This window comes from Bos grunniens, chromosome 13 (genome assembly GCF_055505025.1).
Source record: "Bos grunniens cultivar Pamir isolate PY7600 chromosome 13, Bosgru_T2T1.0, whole genome shotgun sequence".
NCBI lineage: Eukaryota > Metazoa > Chordata > Mammalia > Artiodactyla > Bovidae > Bos > Bos grunniens.
Genome location: NC_141177.1, coordinates 60522973 through 60536219, shown reverse-complemented (window position 1 = coordinate 60536219; position 13247 = coordinate 60522973). Strand labels below are relative to the sequence as shown.

The window sequence follows — 13247 nt, the reverse complement described above, 5'->3', positions numbered from 1 at the left end:
TCTAAAGGGTGGTTAGCTTTCACTTAACATTCTACTAAAGAACTGTATTACTGTTCAGTCCTTTGTTCTGTGCCTCTTACACTGTTGGTGGGAATGCAGACTAGTACAGCCACTATGGAGAACAGTGTGGAGATTCCTTAAAAAACTGGAAATAGAACTGCCTTATGATCCAGCAATCCCACTGCTGGGCATACACACTGAGGAAACCAGAAGGGAAAGAGACACGTGTACCCCAATGTTCATCGCAGCACTGTTTATAATAGCCAGGACATGGAAGCAACCTAGATGTCCATCAGCAGATGAATGGATAAGCAAGCTGTGGTACATATACACAATGGAGTATTACTCAGCCATTGAAAAGAATACATTTGAATCAGTTCTAATGAGGTGGATGAAACTGGAGCCTATTATACAGAGTGAAGTAAGCCAGAAAGAAAAACACCAATACAGTATACTAACGCATATATATGGAATTTAGAAAGATGGTAACAATAACCCTGTATACAAGACAGGAAAAGAGACACTGATGTATAGAACAGTCTTTTGGACTGTGTCGGAGAGGGACAGGGTGGGATGATTTGGGAGAATGGCATGGAAACATGTATAATATCATATATGAAATGAGTCACCAGTCCAGGTTCGATGCACGATACTGGATGCTTGGGGCTGGTGCACTGGGACGACCCAGAGGGATGGTATGGGGAGGGAGGAGGGTTCAGGATGGGGAACACATGTATACCTGTGGTGGATTCATTTTGATATACGGCAAAACCAATACAATATTGTAAATTTAAAAAATAAAAAAATAAAGAACTATATTAGCCAGACCCATTTCAGCTGCTCCAGTATAACTCGCTGCTCCACTACATAAGTTTTGTCTTCAGACACTTCTCTTTTAGAGACAGAGTGGCTTACAGTTTGTGTGTGTGTTACTGAAATGAAACGTTCAATCCAGCTATGGAGATGATGCTCACAGAATGAAAATACAATGTGAGTCTATATATGAGTATACTAAGAGAAAAGTTACCATGGCACTTTCAGTGCCCCAAAAGTTTAGGCTTATTAAGTATTTATTTCCAAGATACTTCTGGTATTATGAAAATACAACTAAATACTTAGGGGAAAAAAATCTCAGTCATGTTTGCTACTTCCATGATAAAAGTAAAAAATATCTATTAATAGTCATGGAATCATTCTCCCTTGGGTAAGTCTAAAAGAAAAAAAATTATGGGATGAATTTGCAAAAGTGTGAAAAGATGTCTTTATCTACACCAAGGCTGCTCTTTACAATTACCTCAATTTTCTAGGTCTATGATACTAAATAGCCATCCCAAGGCTCTGTTGGTTACGTGTATATTAGCATCTCCCGGAAGAAGGAAATGGCAACCCACTCCAGTATTCTTGCTTAAAAAATTCCATGGACAAAGAAGCCTGGCAGGCATAGTGTCTGGGGTGTCTCAAAAAAGTTGGACATGACATAGTGACTAAGCAACAACAATATTAATGTTTAAACTTTCATCTCTCTCCTCTTGAGAATAAAGGCTAAGATTTTAATGACAATACTTAAAATACTGCTCTACTTTTTATCTGCAATTGGGCACTATTAAAAGTTAAAGGCAGTCCTCTCTTCAAAGGAGACACTTACCAGCCAATTGAACTGTAAGGTTTGGGGCCCTTTTAAACCAATGCCTGTTTTATAACTCTAAAAGTATTTTAGCAGTTATTAATAACAGTAGTTATAGAGAAGACCATAGTACTTAAAACATTAGTAACCATGGAACATCTTTAATCTGGTCAGATTACTGATAAGGCAAAGGCATTATTAACTTATCTTTACAAACAACCTTACAACAAGATAATAAAATGCATATACCCTAACATTCTTAGTCACTTAAGATAACTGGTCTTATCTTGAAAAAGCAAAAAAAACAAACAACAAAAAATCCCCCAAAGTTATAAAGGTAAAAGTAAGGGCTGACTTAGCACATGATCAGACTTTAACTCTTAAAATAATTAAAACATCTCACGAAAAATTTTAAGTCTTTTAAATGTGATTTTAAAAAGACCTACTATATGGTAGTAAATACATTAATATACAATTTGAAATTCTCAAAGCAGCTCCTGTCCAAATAAAAAATGACAAGAATGTTTTGTTTCTGAATTAAAAAATGGAAAAGTTTACTGTGAAAAGTAACTTTTATGTAACAGGTGGGTTTTATCATTTTGCAGGGTTTTAAAATTGTTCATTATCAAAGACCCAAAAGTATAGTAACAGAATTGAACGTGAGAAATCTGAATCTTTCATTTCAGAATCTCCTTCAATATTTTAGATCTATAGGATTTAAAGTAAATAAATTTAGTAAAGAATATTTAGTCATTTATGAAAATAAGGATCATATTGATGAAAATAAAGATGTCTCCATTTCAAATTAAACATTTACTGAATATATAGTACATACCTGGTGCTATAATGGGTACTTTTATAAGATTCTCTGCCCTAAATTTCCAGTGTTAAATCTAAAACTTTCCAGATAAACATTTGGTTTTTTAAATGGTAGGTGTGACTAATCATATAGATTAAATTATATAGGATTATATATTATTTATATTTACAGTATATATAAATAATTATTTTATATATAATTACAAAGTTACATGCATATAAATTTTTTTGTTAAACAACTTGTGAAAATGAATAGTAGGTATCATCCTTTAAATAAAAACATAATTGGAATATTGCTCATTTAACTAATGCAAACCACCAGTCTACTTATAGCAGTGTGTACTTCAATGTTAAGAAGATCCAGCTGAAATCTAACTAATTCTGATCAGAGAACTAGTGGATTAGCCAAATATTCATTTGGATTTTTCCATAACATCTTACGAACTTTTGGGCCAACCCAATATTTTTTCCCATAGCTAAAGGGGTCACTCTAAACACAAAAAGCTTAAGTCTTCAAACACTAGAATTCCTCACACAGCTGTTAATTGTAGATCAGGGGACCGGCTGACATCTACTTCTTGCCTATTTCATTAATGGTTTACTTCCAGGTCCTAAAAGGATTGGAGCCTTTCTCCAAAAATAATGTTGGATGTGTCCATGTCTGCCTCTACATAGGTGGCTCTCTCTGGTTTGTCACTCTCCACACAATGCAAATCTGAATGAACTCACATCTGTCACGGATCGACCCAATTCGTGGGCAATCTTTTCCCATCGACCTGGGGTCCCTCCTGGGAACTTCACCATACTTCTTGTCAGCTGGCTGAGGTCCTCTTCTGTCCATTCAGGTGCCTGCAGAACATTAAAGAACAACAATGTTTGCTAAAACATTTAATAAGCCTGTGAAATTACGTATTAGCACCATGCTTTCTGCAAAAATAACAATGTTAAAATGTATCTATAGTTTGAATGAAAGGTCTGAGTTGCATATTTAACGTTATGAATGTATGTTAGAATGAACATCGTTAGAATGTTCCCGTATATACTAAATAATGAAGAAGCAGCATTGGGAACCCAAGCTTTTAAAGACATTAAAAAAAAAAGGTAAGACAGTCGTTTGGAAGGGCATTGTGTGTCACAGATACCTCATGTGAGGTTCCTATAGAAGCTCTCGAAGTTTAAGAAGTTTTTCGTTTTAATGTAAATGAAAATGTGAACAAGTAAATGTACTAATTCCAAATCAGAACTGAGACAGACAGAATTTTTTGTTCATTCTATGTAACAGTAAGTCTAAAAATCATGTTGTCAAGGAGTTTAATTTAGCAAGTGCTAGCATTTCATAAAATTTGAGAACAGAAATGCCTGCAACCAAGACTTAAACCATCCGATCCATGCAAAGAAAGCAACACTTCCTTTTTGAGAAGGTAAACAGCTTCTTAAAAGTTGGTCAAATGGTTAAATGAATATGAAAATACCTCAAAGATTATAAACATCTTATTTGCAAAAGCCAAAATTATAAAAGTGTGCATATTCTCTGCATTTCATTGAGCATTACCACTTGGTGAGAGCCAAAGCTGAGAAAAGCAAAAGAGCATCATCAAATAACAAATAATGACATTACAATTATTTTATGTTACAGCACTGGTTCCTACCAGAGGCAGTAGCCATGCTGGTGTTATACTAGACTCTAGGAGTCAGCAGAGAGATGGAGGAAGCCACCTTATTTTCCTTTAATTAAAAAGACAGAAGGAAGGAAGGAAACCTTTGAGACAAATACCTTTTCTAATCACCATTTCCGATAATGAACAGGCATACATCAGGCCGTTTGCATTACAGAACCATCAGCACAGAACAACAGTCGGAGGTGAGTGACCCCAGGGACTATCTCCGCAGCCCCAGCACAGCGTCTCCCTGACACTAATCCTCCCTGTCATTCTCCCACTGCGCTCTAACCACACTGACATCCGCCCGCCTCACTGCAAGCTTAACGGGCCCTTCCTGACTTCTTACTGTCTCCCCCAATCAATGGTTCAAGCGTGCTCTTTTCACCATGTCCAAATGGCAGCTTCACTCAGAATCAAAGTGCACTGCCCCCGTTAAAGGGCTTTCCGAAAGGCTCTCCTATTTGCATTCATTTGCAAAGCAAACTACTTTTATTCACTTTGTTCTGCTATCAAGAATGTTCCCTGAAGCAGATAAATTGGCATAAATACAACCTGCCACTTAAGAGTCAGTAAATAATAGCCAATAGTAGGGAGGATTTTATCAATCATTCTATTTTGTATCCACTAAAAGCTGAAAGCCTCAAACATATTCATCAGTACGACCCTTATGAAACATGCATAAATTCACTTCTATAAAAAAGGTGGCCTACACTGAGTATGGTCGTAGTTTCTTTGATATTTAATGAATATCAGAAATCTAACTCTCCATAACAGATCATTTAAGCATGTACACTGAAAATTATTTTTTTACTGTTTGTTTTTACTTTAGGGGAAAAGTATTATTCAGATATTATTTAGAGGGACATAATTGGATTTTCTAGGCAATCATTTTTGCTACAAAGCTGCAACTTTAATAATTATACCGATTGGTAACAGAAATGCATGCAAAAAAAAAAAAAAAAGAAATGCATGCATTCCGAAGACTTTATATATGCTTAATAGTCTAGAGTCATACCATAAAAAGCATCTAGTTGATGCTGCACAGAGATACAGTATTCAAACCGTCCATCAGTGCAATTTCACAGTAAATCATCTTATTTCTGTATTAATTGTAACAAACATTCTTGGAGCAAATAAAATTGTCTAAAATGTTAAAAATATATGCCATTGTTTCATACAGTAAACTAAAATAACATATTTTTAATAGATTGGCCTTCCAAATATGTTGCATGTATGAACAATGGGCATTAAGAATTAACCTAATTTTAATCCCTTGTTAATGGGTCTAAAGGACTGTGCCACTTTTTTCTGGAAAGGGAAAAATTTAAATCAAATATTTAGACAGATATCCTAAAAATCATCAACTACTTTGAAAATCTTTCCCTTTAGTTTCACTGTTATTTCACAGCCATTTTATTATTAATATTAAAAAACCAGATCAGTAATAACTAGACCATAATCTGAAATATTTGAAGAGAATCCTTTTAGCAGTTCGTTATTCTCTGTTCCAGCCGTACAGCACTTTGCTGACTGTAATTCCTCAGTAATAGTCGGCTGTGTCTTTAGAAGCAACAGAGCCTACTGTGATCCAGCTACCACGGCCGCCGTGAGGGTGGCCACAGTGTGAATGTATTCTCCTTGTTCTAATCTGGAGCCAACTGTAGCTGTGAAAGTCAAATGAATGCAGAAGAATACTGCTTGCCACTTAAAACCACGTATGTGCAATACTACTGAGACACTGGGCCAAAAATTCATCTCTACAGCAAAGTAGTGGAAGATACCACATGGTGTGGGGACAGCTGTTGTGACTACACAAGCATTCCAGTTTTGCATCAGAAAAGCTGTGCTCTGGGAATAAATCTCCATACTGGATAAAAAAAAAAGTTTTCAAAATATTTAATATTTTTATGTGATGGACTCCAAAATAGATCTACTAAAGTAAGAACTGATATAACATTTCAGTTGTATTCTTTCTACCCCTTTGGGATAGATTTTTGCCATAAAACAAGCTATCTTCAAATATCTAGTGCCTTTGAAAATCCGTAGTATTCTTGGGGATAGGAGTTGGAGGATGTAGGGAAAGCACGCTATATTTTTAAAGTAACCTATATACACCTTGGGACTTACCTATAGCTCAGATGGTAAAGAATCTGCCTGCAACGCAGGAGACCTGGGTTTGATCCCTGGGTCAAAAAGATCCCCTGGAGAAGGGAAAGGCTACCCACTCCAGGATTCTTGCCTGGAGAATTCCACGGACAGAAGAGCCATGGGATCGCAGAGCTGGACGTGACTAAGTGACTGACACACACACACCTTTCCCCTCACAGAGTTAGACTATAAAATGTTAATTATAAACTACCATGAAATTTATTTGGTACTGAAAACTTATGACCCAATTAAAAATGTTTAATGTACTTATCGCCTTTTCATACTTTAATGACAAAATCTATTTCTGTTTAATAAATAGTAGTGAAACTAATGAATATTTGTTGAAATAACTTATTAATGATCCTTATTTATGCAATTACAGACCTTACAATTTTGGAATGAACAGTTTTTAATATTCAATTAAACTCATAAATGCCCAGAATTTACCTAAGAAATAATATCCTTACATAGCAGCAACCAGTTAAAAATATCAGATATATATCTAATAATGTAGATGGTGTATCTAATGATCCAGTAGCCGGCTACCTTCTAATTCTATAATCTGTACTGACACTGTGTTTTAGAATATGCATTTGGCTTTCAGCTATTAAATTTTGATTTCCAAATTGGAAAATTGAGCAGTTAATTGACTATATATGTGGATAAACAGTATATTAAAAAACCAAACAACAAAATTAAAAACAAATCACTTCACAAATGTCTTTTCACTCTTAGGAAAAGAAACTCTTCTTTGAAGAAAAGCTTGCAACCTGTTCTAAGGTATTACCACAGTGTTGTGACCCTTGAGGAGCACCACCGTGACCAGGAAGGTCTCCTCGTCTATGATAGCTATCTTGCCAAAGGAGAGATGCCCTCTGGATCAGTGATCCTAAAGTGGGGTCCAGTGCCAACCAGCAAACCAGTTTTGTTTACCTCCTGTGACACAGTTCAGAAACTTACAGCAACTGAACCCTGCCACCACCACCAAGTGCAGGCTCTTCCTTTAGACAGTATAAGCCAGTTGTGTTAGTTGTCAAACTAGCAAGGTGACTCACACCAAATGCGAAATCCAGTCCTATTTAGCATGGTAGGATGACAGCTTGGTCAGCTTTTAAAACCTGGTCCTTTACTATAGATGATTTGAGAAACACTGCTCAAGACAATGCAAATAGTTCAAAAAAAATTTTTTTTAAGCAGTAGTAAATGGGCCCTTGAGAAATGGACTCAAAGAGATTTGATCTGTTCCTTTTCAAAATATTTTATGCTAAGTGTTGGAGGGATTCAGCTTCTAGTAAAAGATTAGGCAGAGGAACAGCAAACTGCAGAGTGCCTTTAAGTCTGTCTGGTTCTGTCTGAGGAACAATAGGACCCGGGTGGCTGGAGCAAAGCAAGCAAAGGTGGCAGGGGGAGGAGACAAGGCCCGATGGGCAGGAGGTAAAGTCACAGAAGGGTCAGAGACCACTGCAAGGACTGGGACTCATTAACTCTGCCCGACACACGAAGTCATTGGAGAACTTTTTTTTTCCCCTTTCAGTTGGTTGAGTGCTTATTTTCTTCATTGAGGAAGGCTTACTTACAAACCTGTGGGTCGAGGGGACCCACACAAGCGACTGCACGGACAGTGCTGATAGCTCAGTCCTGCAAGACAGCCACAGAGTCACCTTCCTTCGAAGGTAGAGTGAAACCAGGTGTAGGGACACAGGTGGCCCATGACAACCACATCTGGAACCACGGATAATTTGGTTTGTGACAATTTACTGCACAGCCCCAACAGTTGAGTAATGAGGAGTAAGATGGGGGTGTGAGAAGAATCTAAGTCTTTAATGAGAGTACTAATCTCTGCCTTTCTTATTCCGTCACTCACCTTCTGTGGCCATTCAGAAAGGAGTAATCATAAATAAATGTAATCAAGGGGATGGGATATATTTGTCCAGAAATGTTTTTACATGGAAAAATGTGTGAAGTCTTACTTGAAACTATGATATACAATATTCAAATTGTAACCCAGTGTGTTCTAGAATCATCTTCATAATTTAATATTGTAATAAAGAGCTGGCTCCATCTTATGATGTCTGATTGCCGAAAGCGTTGAAGTCTCACTTCTGTCTCTTCCCCTTATGCACCACATCTGGGTAAGCTTTTCTGGAAGCCTGGAAGATTGAAACCTTGCAAGTCCCTCCCTGTGTACAAGAACCCTTATCCCCGCCCCACCCCACAATAAAAAGCCCCAAACCAGCCTCCTTTTCTTGCTCTCTCAAGTAATTTTTGGACCAACAGGGAAAGCCTCTTTTGTATCATCTTGGTGTGCATGACATCAGTCCTGACACTGGAACCAAATTTCGGGTGTGGAGGTGGTGACCCTGTCCCCGCTAGGTGGCCACAGCAGTTGGCATTAGAAGCAGGACATTCAAGGGATCACCACTACCTGGGGTTTTCTTCTCTTGCTTTGGTGTACTGCCTGATGCTGCATTTGCTGAGTTCTACCAAGCCTCTGTCATAAATTTAACCCACCACAGTTGGAAGCATCAATGATTGGTGTTTACAGAGAGGATATGGAATCAGGGCCCTCCCTGAAGTAGCTCTGGTCCTGCATCTTAGCCCAGATTCATTTGTGTCTTAGACTGAATTGTGTGTCTTGATTGATGGACTCAGAAAGACCTTGTGACCTACTGGTTGTGTGTCTTCACCAGGCATTGGTTGTGAAGAGGACTTAGGGGATTTCCTGGTGGTCCCCAATGCAGGGGGTACAGGTTCCATCCCTGGTCAAGGAACTAGATCCCATATGCCACAACTAAGAGTTGGCACACCATAACTAAAGATCCCTTATGCGGCAGCTAAGACCCAGAGAAGCTAAATACATAAATACTGAAAGATAAAGAGGGCTCAGGGGAAAAGACAGATTGCATAGACCCACAGGGTGGTCACTTGTTTGGGAGACCAGCAGTTCCTGTTTGAAGAGCTGATTTACTGAGATTCACACTCCTGAAAGCAAACAACTCACTAGGACCCTGTAAGATGCTTTTCCTGCATCTGCTGCCTATGTGTCTTGATCCTCAGATCAGAGGATTAGACAGAGAAACACCCATGGCATCCCTGTGGCACAGCCAAGTTGAAAATACAACCACTGTCATGGCCAAGGACCCTACTCCTGATCACACTGATGTGAGGCTCTGGAGGAAGAAATTTATGAATTTGAGCAGTGCAGAGAAGACCTCTCAAGAATATCCAGTAACCACCACCACCACCACCACCACAAAACAACCAAACCAAAACAAACAAAAAACCCTGACACATGGGGAGTTCACTCGCCTACTAGGGTTGCTGGAATCAGAGTTGCTTAAACAGGAGAAGTCTGTCTCCTCACAGTCCTGGAGGCTTGATCTACAAGATCAAGGTGTCACCAGGGCTGCTTCCTGATAAGGCCTCTCCTCCTGGCTTGCACATGGTCTCCTCGCTGCATCCTCACTGGCCTTTCCTCTGCGTGTGCACGCAGGGAGAGTGCACCCTGGTCTCTCTTCCTTCTCTTATAGGGACATCAGTCCTATCAGATTAGGGCCCTGGTGTGACCTCAGGAGCCTGGCAGGCTGTAGTCCACGGGGTCACAGAGTTGGACACGACTGAGCGACTAAGCACGCACCAAGTACCTCCTTAAAGGTCCCATCTCCAAATACAGTTGCGTGGGAATTAGAGCTTCAGTGAATGAAGTGGGAACACAGTTCAATCACTACAAGAAAGAAGTGAACAAAAACTGAAATGGAAGTCCACAATGTGGCACAGTCGGTAACAAATTTTACTGAAAAGAATTTCTACAAAAGGATAAAAAAGGCAGATTGGCTTCTGCACATCTATAACACTGGTTCTGAATTAATATTTGCTGAAATAAAACAATTGGCAAACCTTCATGGCCTTAATCAATAATGGGGCTCAAATGACAGTTACACTGGGCATCCTGCTAAATTTAAATAAGGTGGCTCCCATAATTGTTGGGAAGTTACTAAACGTGATAAAGAGGTATGCCTTACCTCAACCACAGGAACTACGGTCTTGCCTAAATCCCTAATGATCAGAGTACCCACTGTCCTAAAACGTGCCACAGTGGTCATGGCTCTGACTCAGCAAGTAATAAAATTAAATCTTTGTCACTTACAAATTATCTTGATAAAATGGAAACCCATGGACCTCTTCCTCCCCCAGTGAAATAGTTAATATGGCCCAATGTAAATTAAAAGTCTTTAATGATGGAGACCCCTTAGACAAGATGTAGAAGCAGTTATCTTCCCCACTGCTTTGCTATTTAATAGCCCCGTCTGGCCTGCTCTTAGTGTTGGTAAGAATGAATGTGCCTCACAGTGTGGATTACCTCAACCTTAATGCCGTGGGCTTCATTAAGGTCAGTGACCACACCATCATGATTATCTGGGTCGTGAAGCCTTTGACTATGTGGATCACAATAAACTGTGGAAAATTCTTCAAGAGATAGGAATACCAGACCACCTGATCTGCCTCTTGAGAAATTTGTATGCAGGTCAGGAAGCAACAGTTAGAACTGGACATGGAACAACAGACTGGTTCCAAATAGGAAAAGGAGTTCGTCAAGGCTGTATATTGTCACCCTGTTTATTTAACTTCTATGCAGAGTACATCATGAGAAACACTGGACTGGAAGAAACACAAGATGGAATCAAGATTGCCGGGAGAAATATCAATAACCTCAGATATGCAGATGACACCACCCTTATGGCAGAAAGTGAAGAGGAACTACAAAGTCTCTTGATGAAAGTGAAAGTGGAGAGTGAAAAAGTTGGCTTAAAGCTCAACATTCAGAAAACGAAGATCATGGCATCCAGTCCCACCACTTCATAGGAAATAGATGGGGAAACAGTGGAAACAGTGTCAGACTTTATTTTTCTGGGCTCCAAAATCACTACAGATGGTAACTGCAGCCATGAAATTAAAAGATGCTTACTCCTTGGAAGGAAAGTTATGACCAACCTAGATGGCATATTCAAAAGCAGAGGATGAGATGGCTGGATGGCATCACTGACTCCATGGACATGGGTCTGAGTGAACTCTGGGAGTTGGTGATGGACAGGGAGGCCTGGCATGCTGCGATTCATGGGGTCGCAAAGAGTCGGACAAGACTGAGCAACTGATCTGATCTGATCATTAAGGTCCCCATAGCCAGCCCCACTGAAACCAAATTCGTCCAGTCAGCATCTGGTAAATATTTGGCTCTTGCAGATTTATTGAATATTTTTTGTCCGTGCCTATTTTACCAGTCCCTTGACTACAGTTTGCCTTTGCCTCCAAAGGACACACTTTACCCAGCCCATATGGGGTACCTGGGCTTCATAGGTGGTGCTAGTGGTAAAGAGCCCGCCCACCAATGCAGGAGATATGAGACACGGGTTTGATCCTTTGGTTGGGAAGATCCCCTGGAGAAGGGTATGGCAACCCACTCCAGTGTTCTTGCCTGGAGAATCCCATGGACAGAGGAGCCTGGCAAACTTAAGTTCACGGGGTCACAAAGGTGGACACGACTAAAGTGACTGAGCACATGGGACCGCCTGTCACTGTACACAGGCTCCGAGGGCGAGCTCTTAACCGCAGCCTGCTCTCTCCAGGAGCTCAGGCGTGACCTTATGATCTTCTCTTTGGCACACTCCTTTAGGACATACAGATACAAGGAGCTCACGAAAAAGGGGATGAGCTGTTGCCTCACACATAGGGTGGGGCCCTGTCACCTTGATCAAATTCCTTAGAAGTATTTGGGAAACTGAAGGCTGCTCCATCTATTTGACACTGTCAAGAAATAGCTATGGACTCTCACCACCCACAACTTCTTTTTAGGCTTTATATTCGAGAGGAAACATTTCTCATTTACAACTTGTACTTTATGCTGTTTACTTGCAGACTAGCTCACCTCGAAAGAGGCCCCCTCTAACAAAAGGTTCTAGAATCTGTCCAAATTGTAAAATAACATACTTCTGTTAGTGTCCCCCAGAGACTCCTTCACTGCAGAAGTTTTGGCAACCTTCCCTGGTGTCAGAATACTAGTTATGTACATGGAATGGCTTTAAAATGGTAAAACCATAAATATCTGGACTACTGAAATTAAACTTTTGGTCTTTTCCAGAAACTGCTTAAAAAATGAAAAAGCCACAAACTGGGAGCAAATATTCATAATATCCAAAAAAAGATCTGATTCACAATTTATATATCCATTCTCCTACTGATAAAAACATTTGGGTAGTTGCTAGCTCTTGGATATCACATATTATTAATATAGTGGTATTTGTGTATAACTCTCAGTGGTCATATGTTTTCATTTCTCTCTAAATACCCACTGGTGGAATTGCTAGGTCCTACAGAAAGTATACATGTCACCTTTTAAGAAACTACGTAAGTATTTCCCCAAAGTATTGTTTTATACTCTAACAAGCAAAAAATTGCTCCAGATCCTCACTCACACTTGATGGTACCAGCTGTTTTATTTTTGACCATTCTGGTGGGAATGAATTGTATCTTCTTGTAATAGTTTGCATTTCCCAGATACCAGATGATCTTGAGTATTTACATGTGTTTAATGGACAACTGATGATCTACTTTTGTGAAGTATGTGTTCATTTCTTTTGTTCATTTGTTAACTGGGTTGTTTGTCTTTTTATTATTCACTTGTAAGAATTCATTGTATTTTGTGGACACAAGATTTTTGTCAGATATATGTGTTCTGGATATTTTCTTCTAGTTTGTAACTTGTATTTTCATGTAAAATTCTTCAACTTTTATTTTGAAATAGTTTTCGACTTACATAATTTCCATATACTCTTTGTCTGGCTAATAACGATGTTAACGGCTTACGTAACCACTGTGATTACTCACTGTGAGCTTCCAAGACGGCCCTCAGTGATTTTTACCTCCACCTACGGATGCCCTTGTTCAGGCCCCTCCCACGCCTAGGGCTGACTTGTGTAACTAATAAGATACTGTAGGAA

The 13247-nt window shown here is 39.2% G+C and overlaps 1 protein-coding gene across 2 annotated transcripts in view; it reads right to left on the bottom strand.

Moving 5' to 3' along the window:
• DNAJC1 (DnaJ heat shock protein family (Hsp40) member C1) overlaps positions 1–13247 on the bottom strand; it is a 183608-nt gene that overhangs the window by 31412 nt on the left and 138949 nt on the right. For both annotated transcript variants that reach the window (XR_015139744.1, XM_086334535.1), the window contains one exon: positions 3173–3292. Coding sequence is in view for 1 of the 2 variants with exons in the window: in XM_086334535.1 (XP_086190661.1) it covers positions 3173–3292 (120 nt within the window). In the remaining variant the exon portion in view is untranslated. The remainder of the gene's footprint in view (positions 1–3172; positions 3293–13247) is intronic.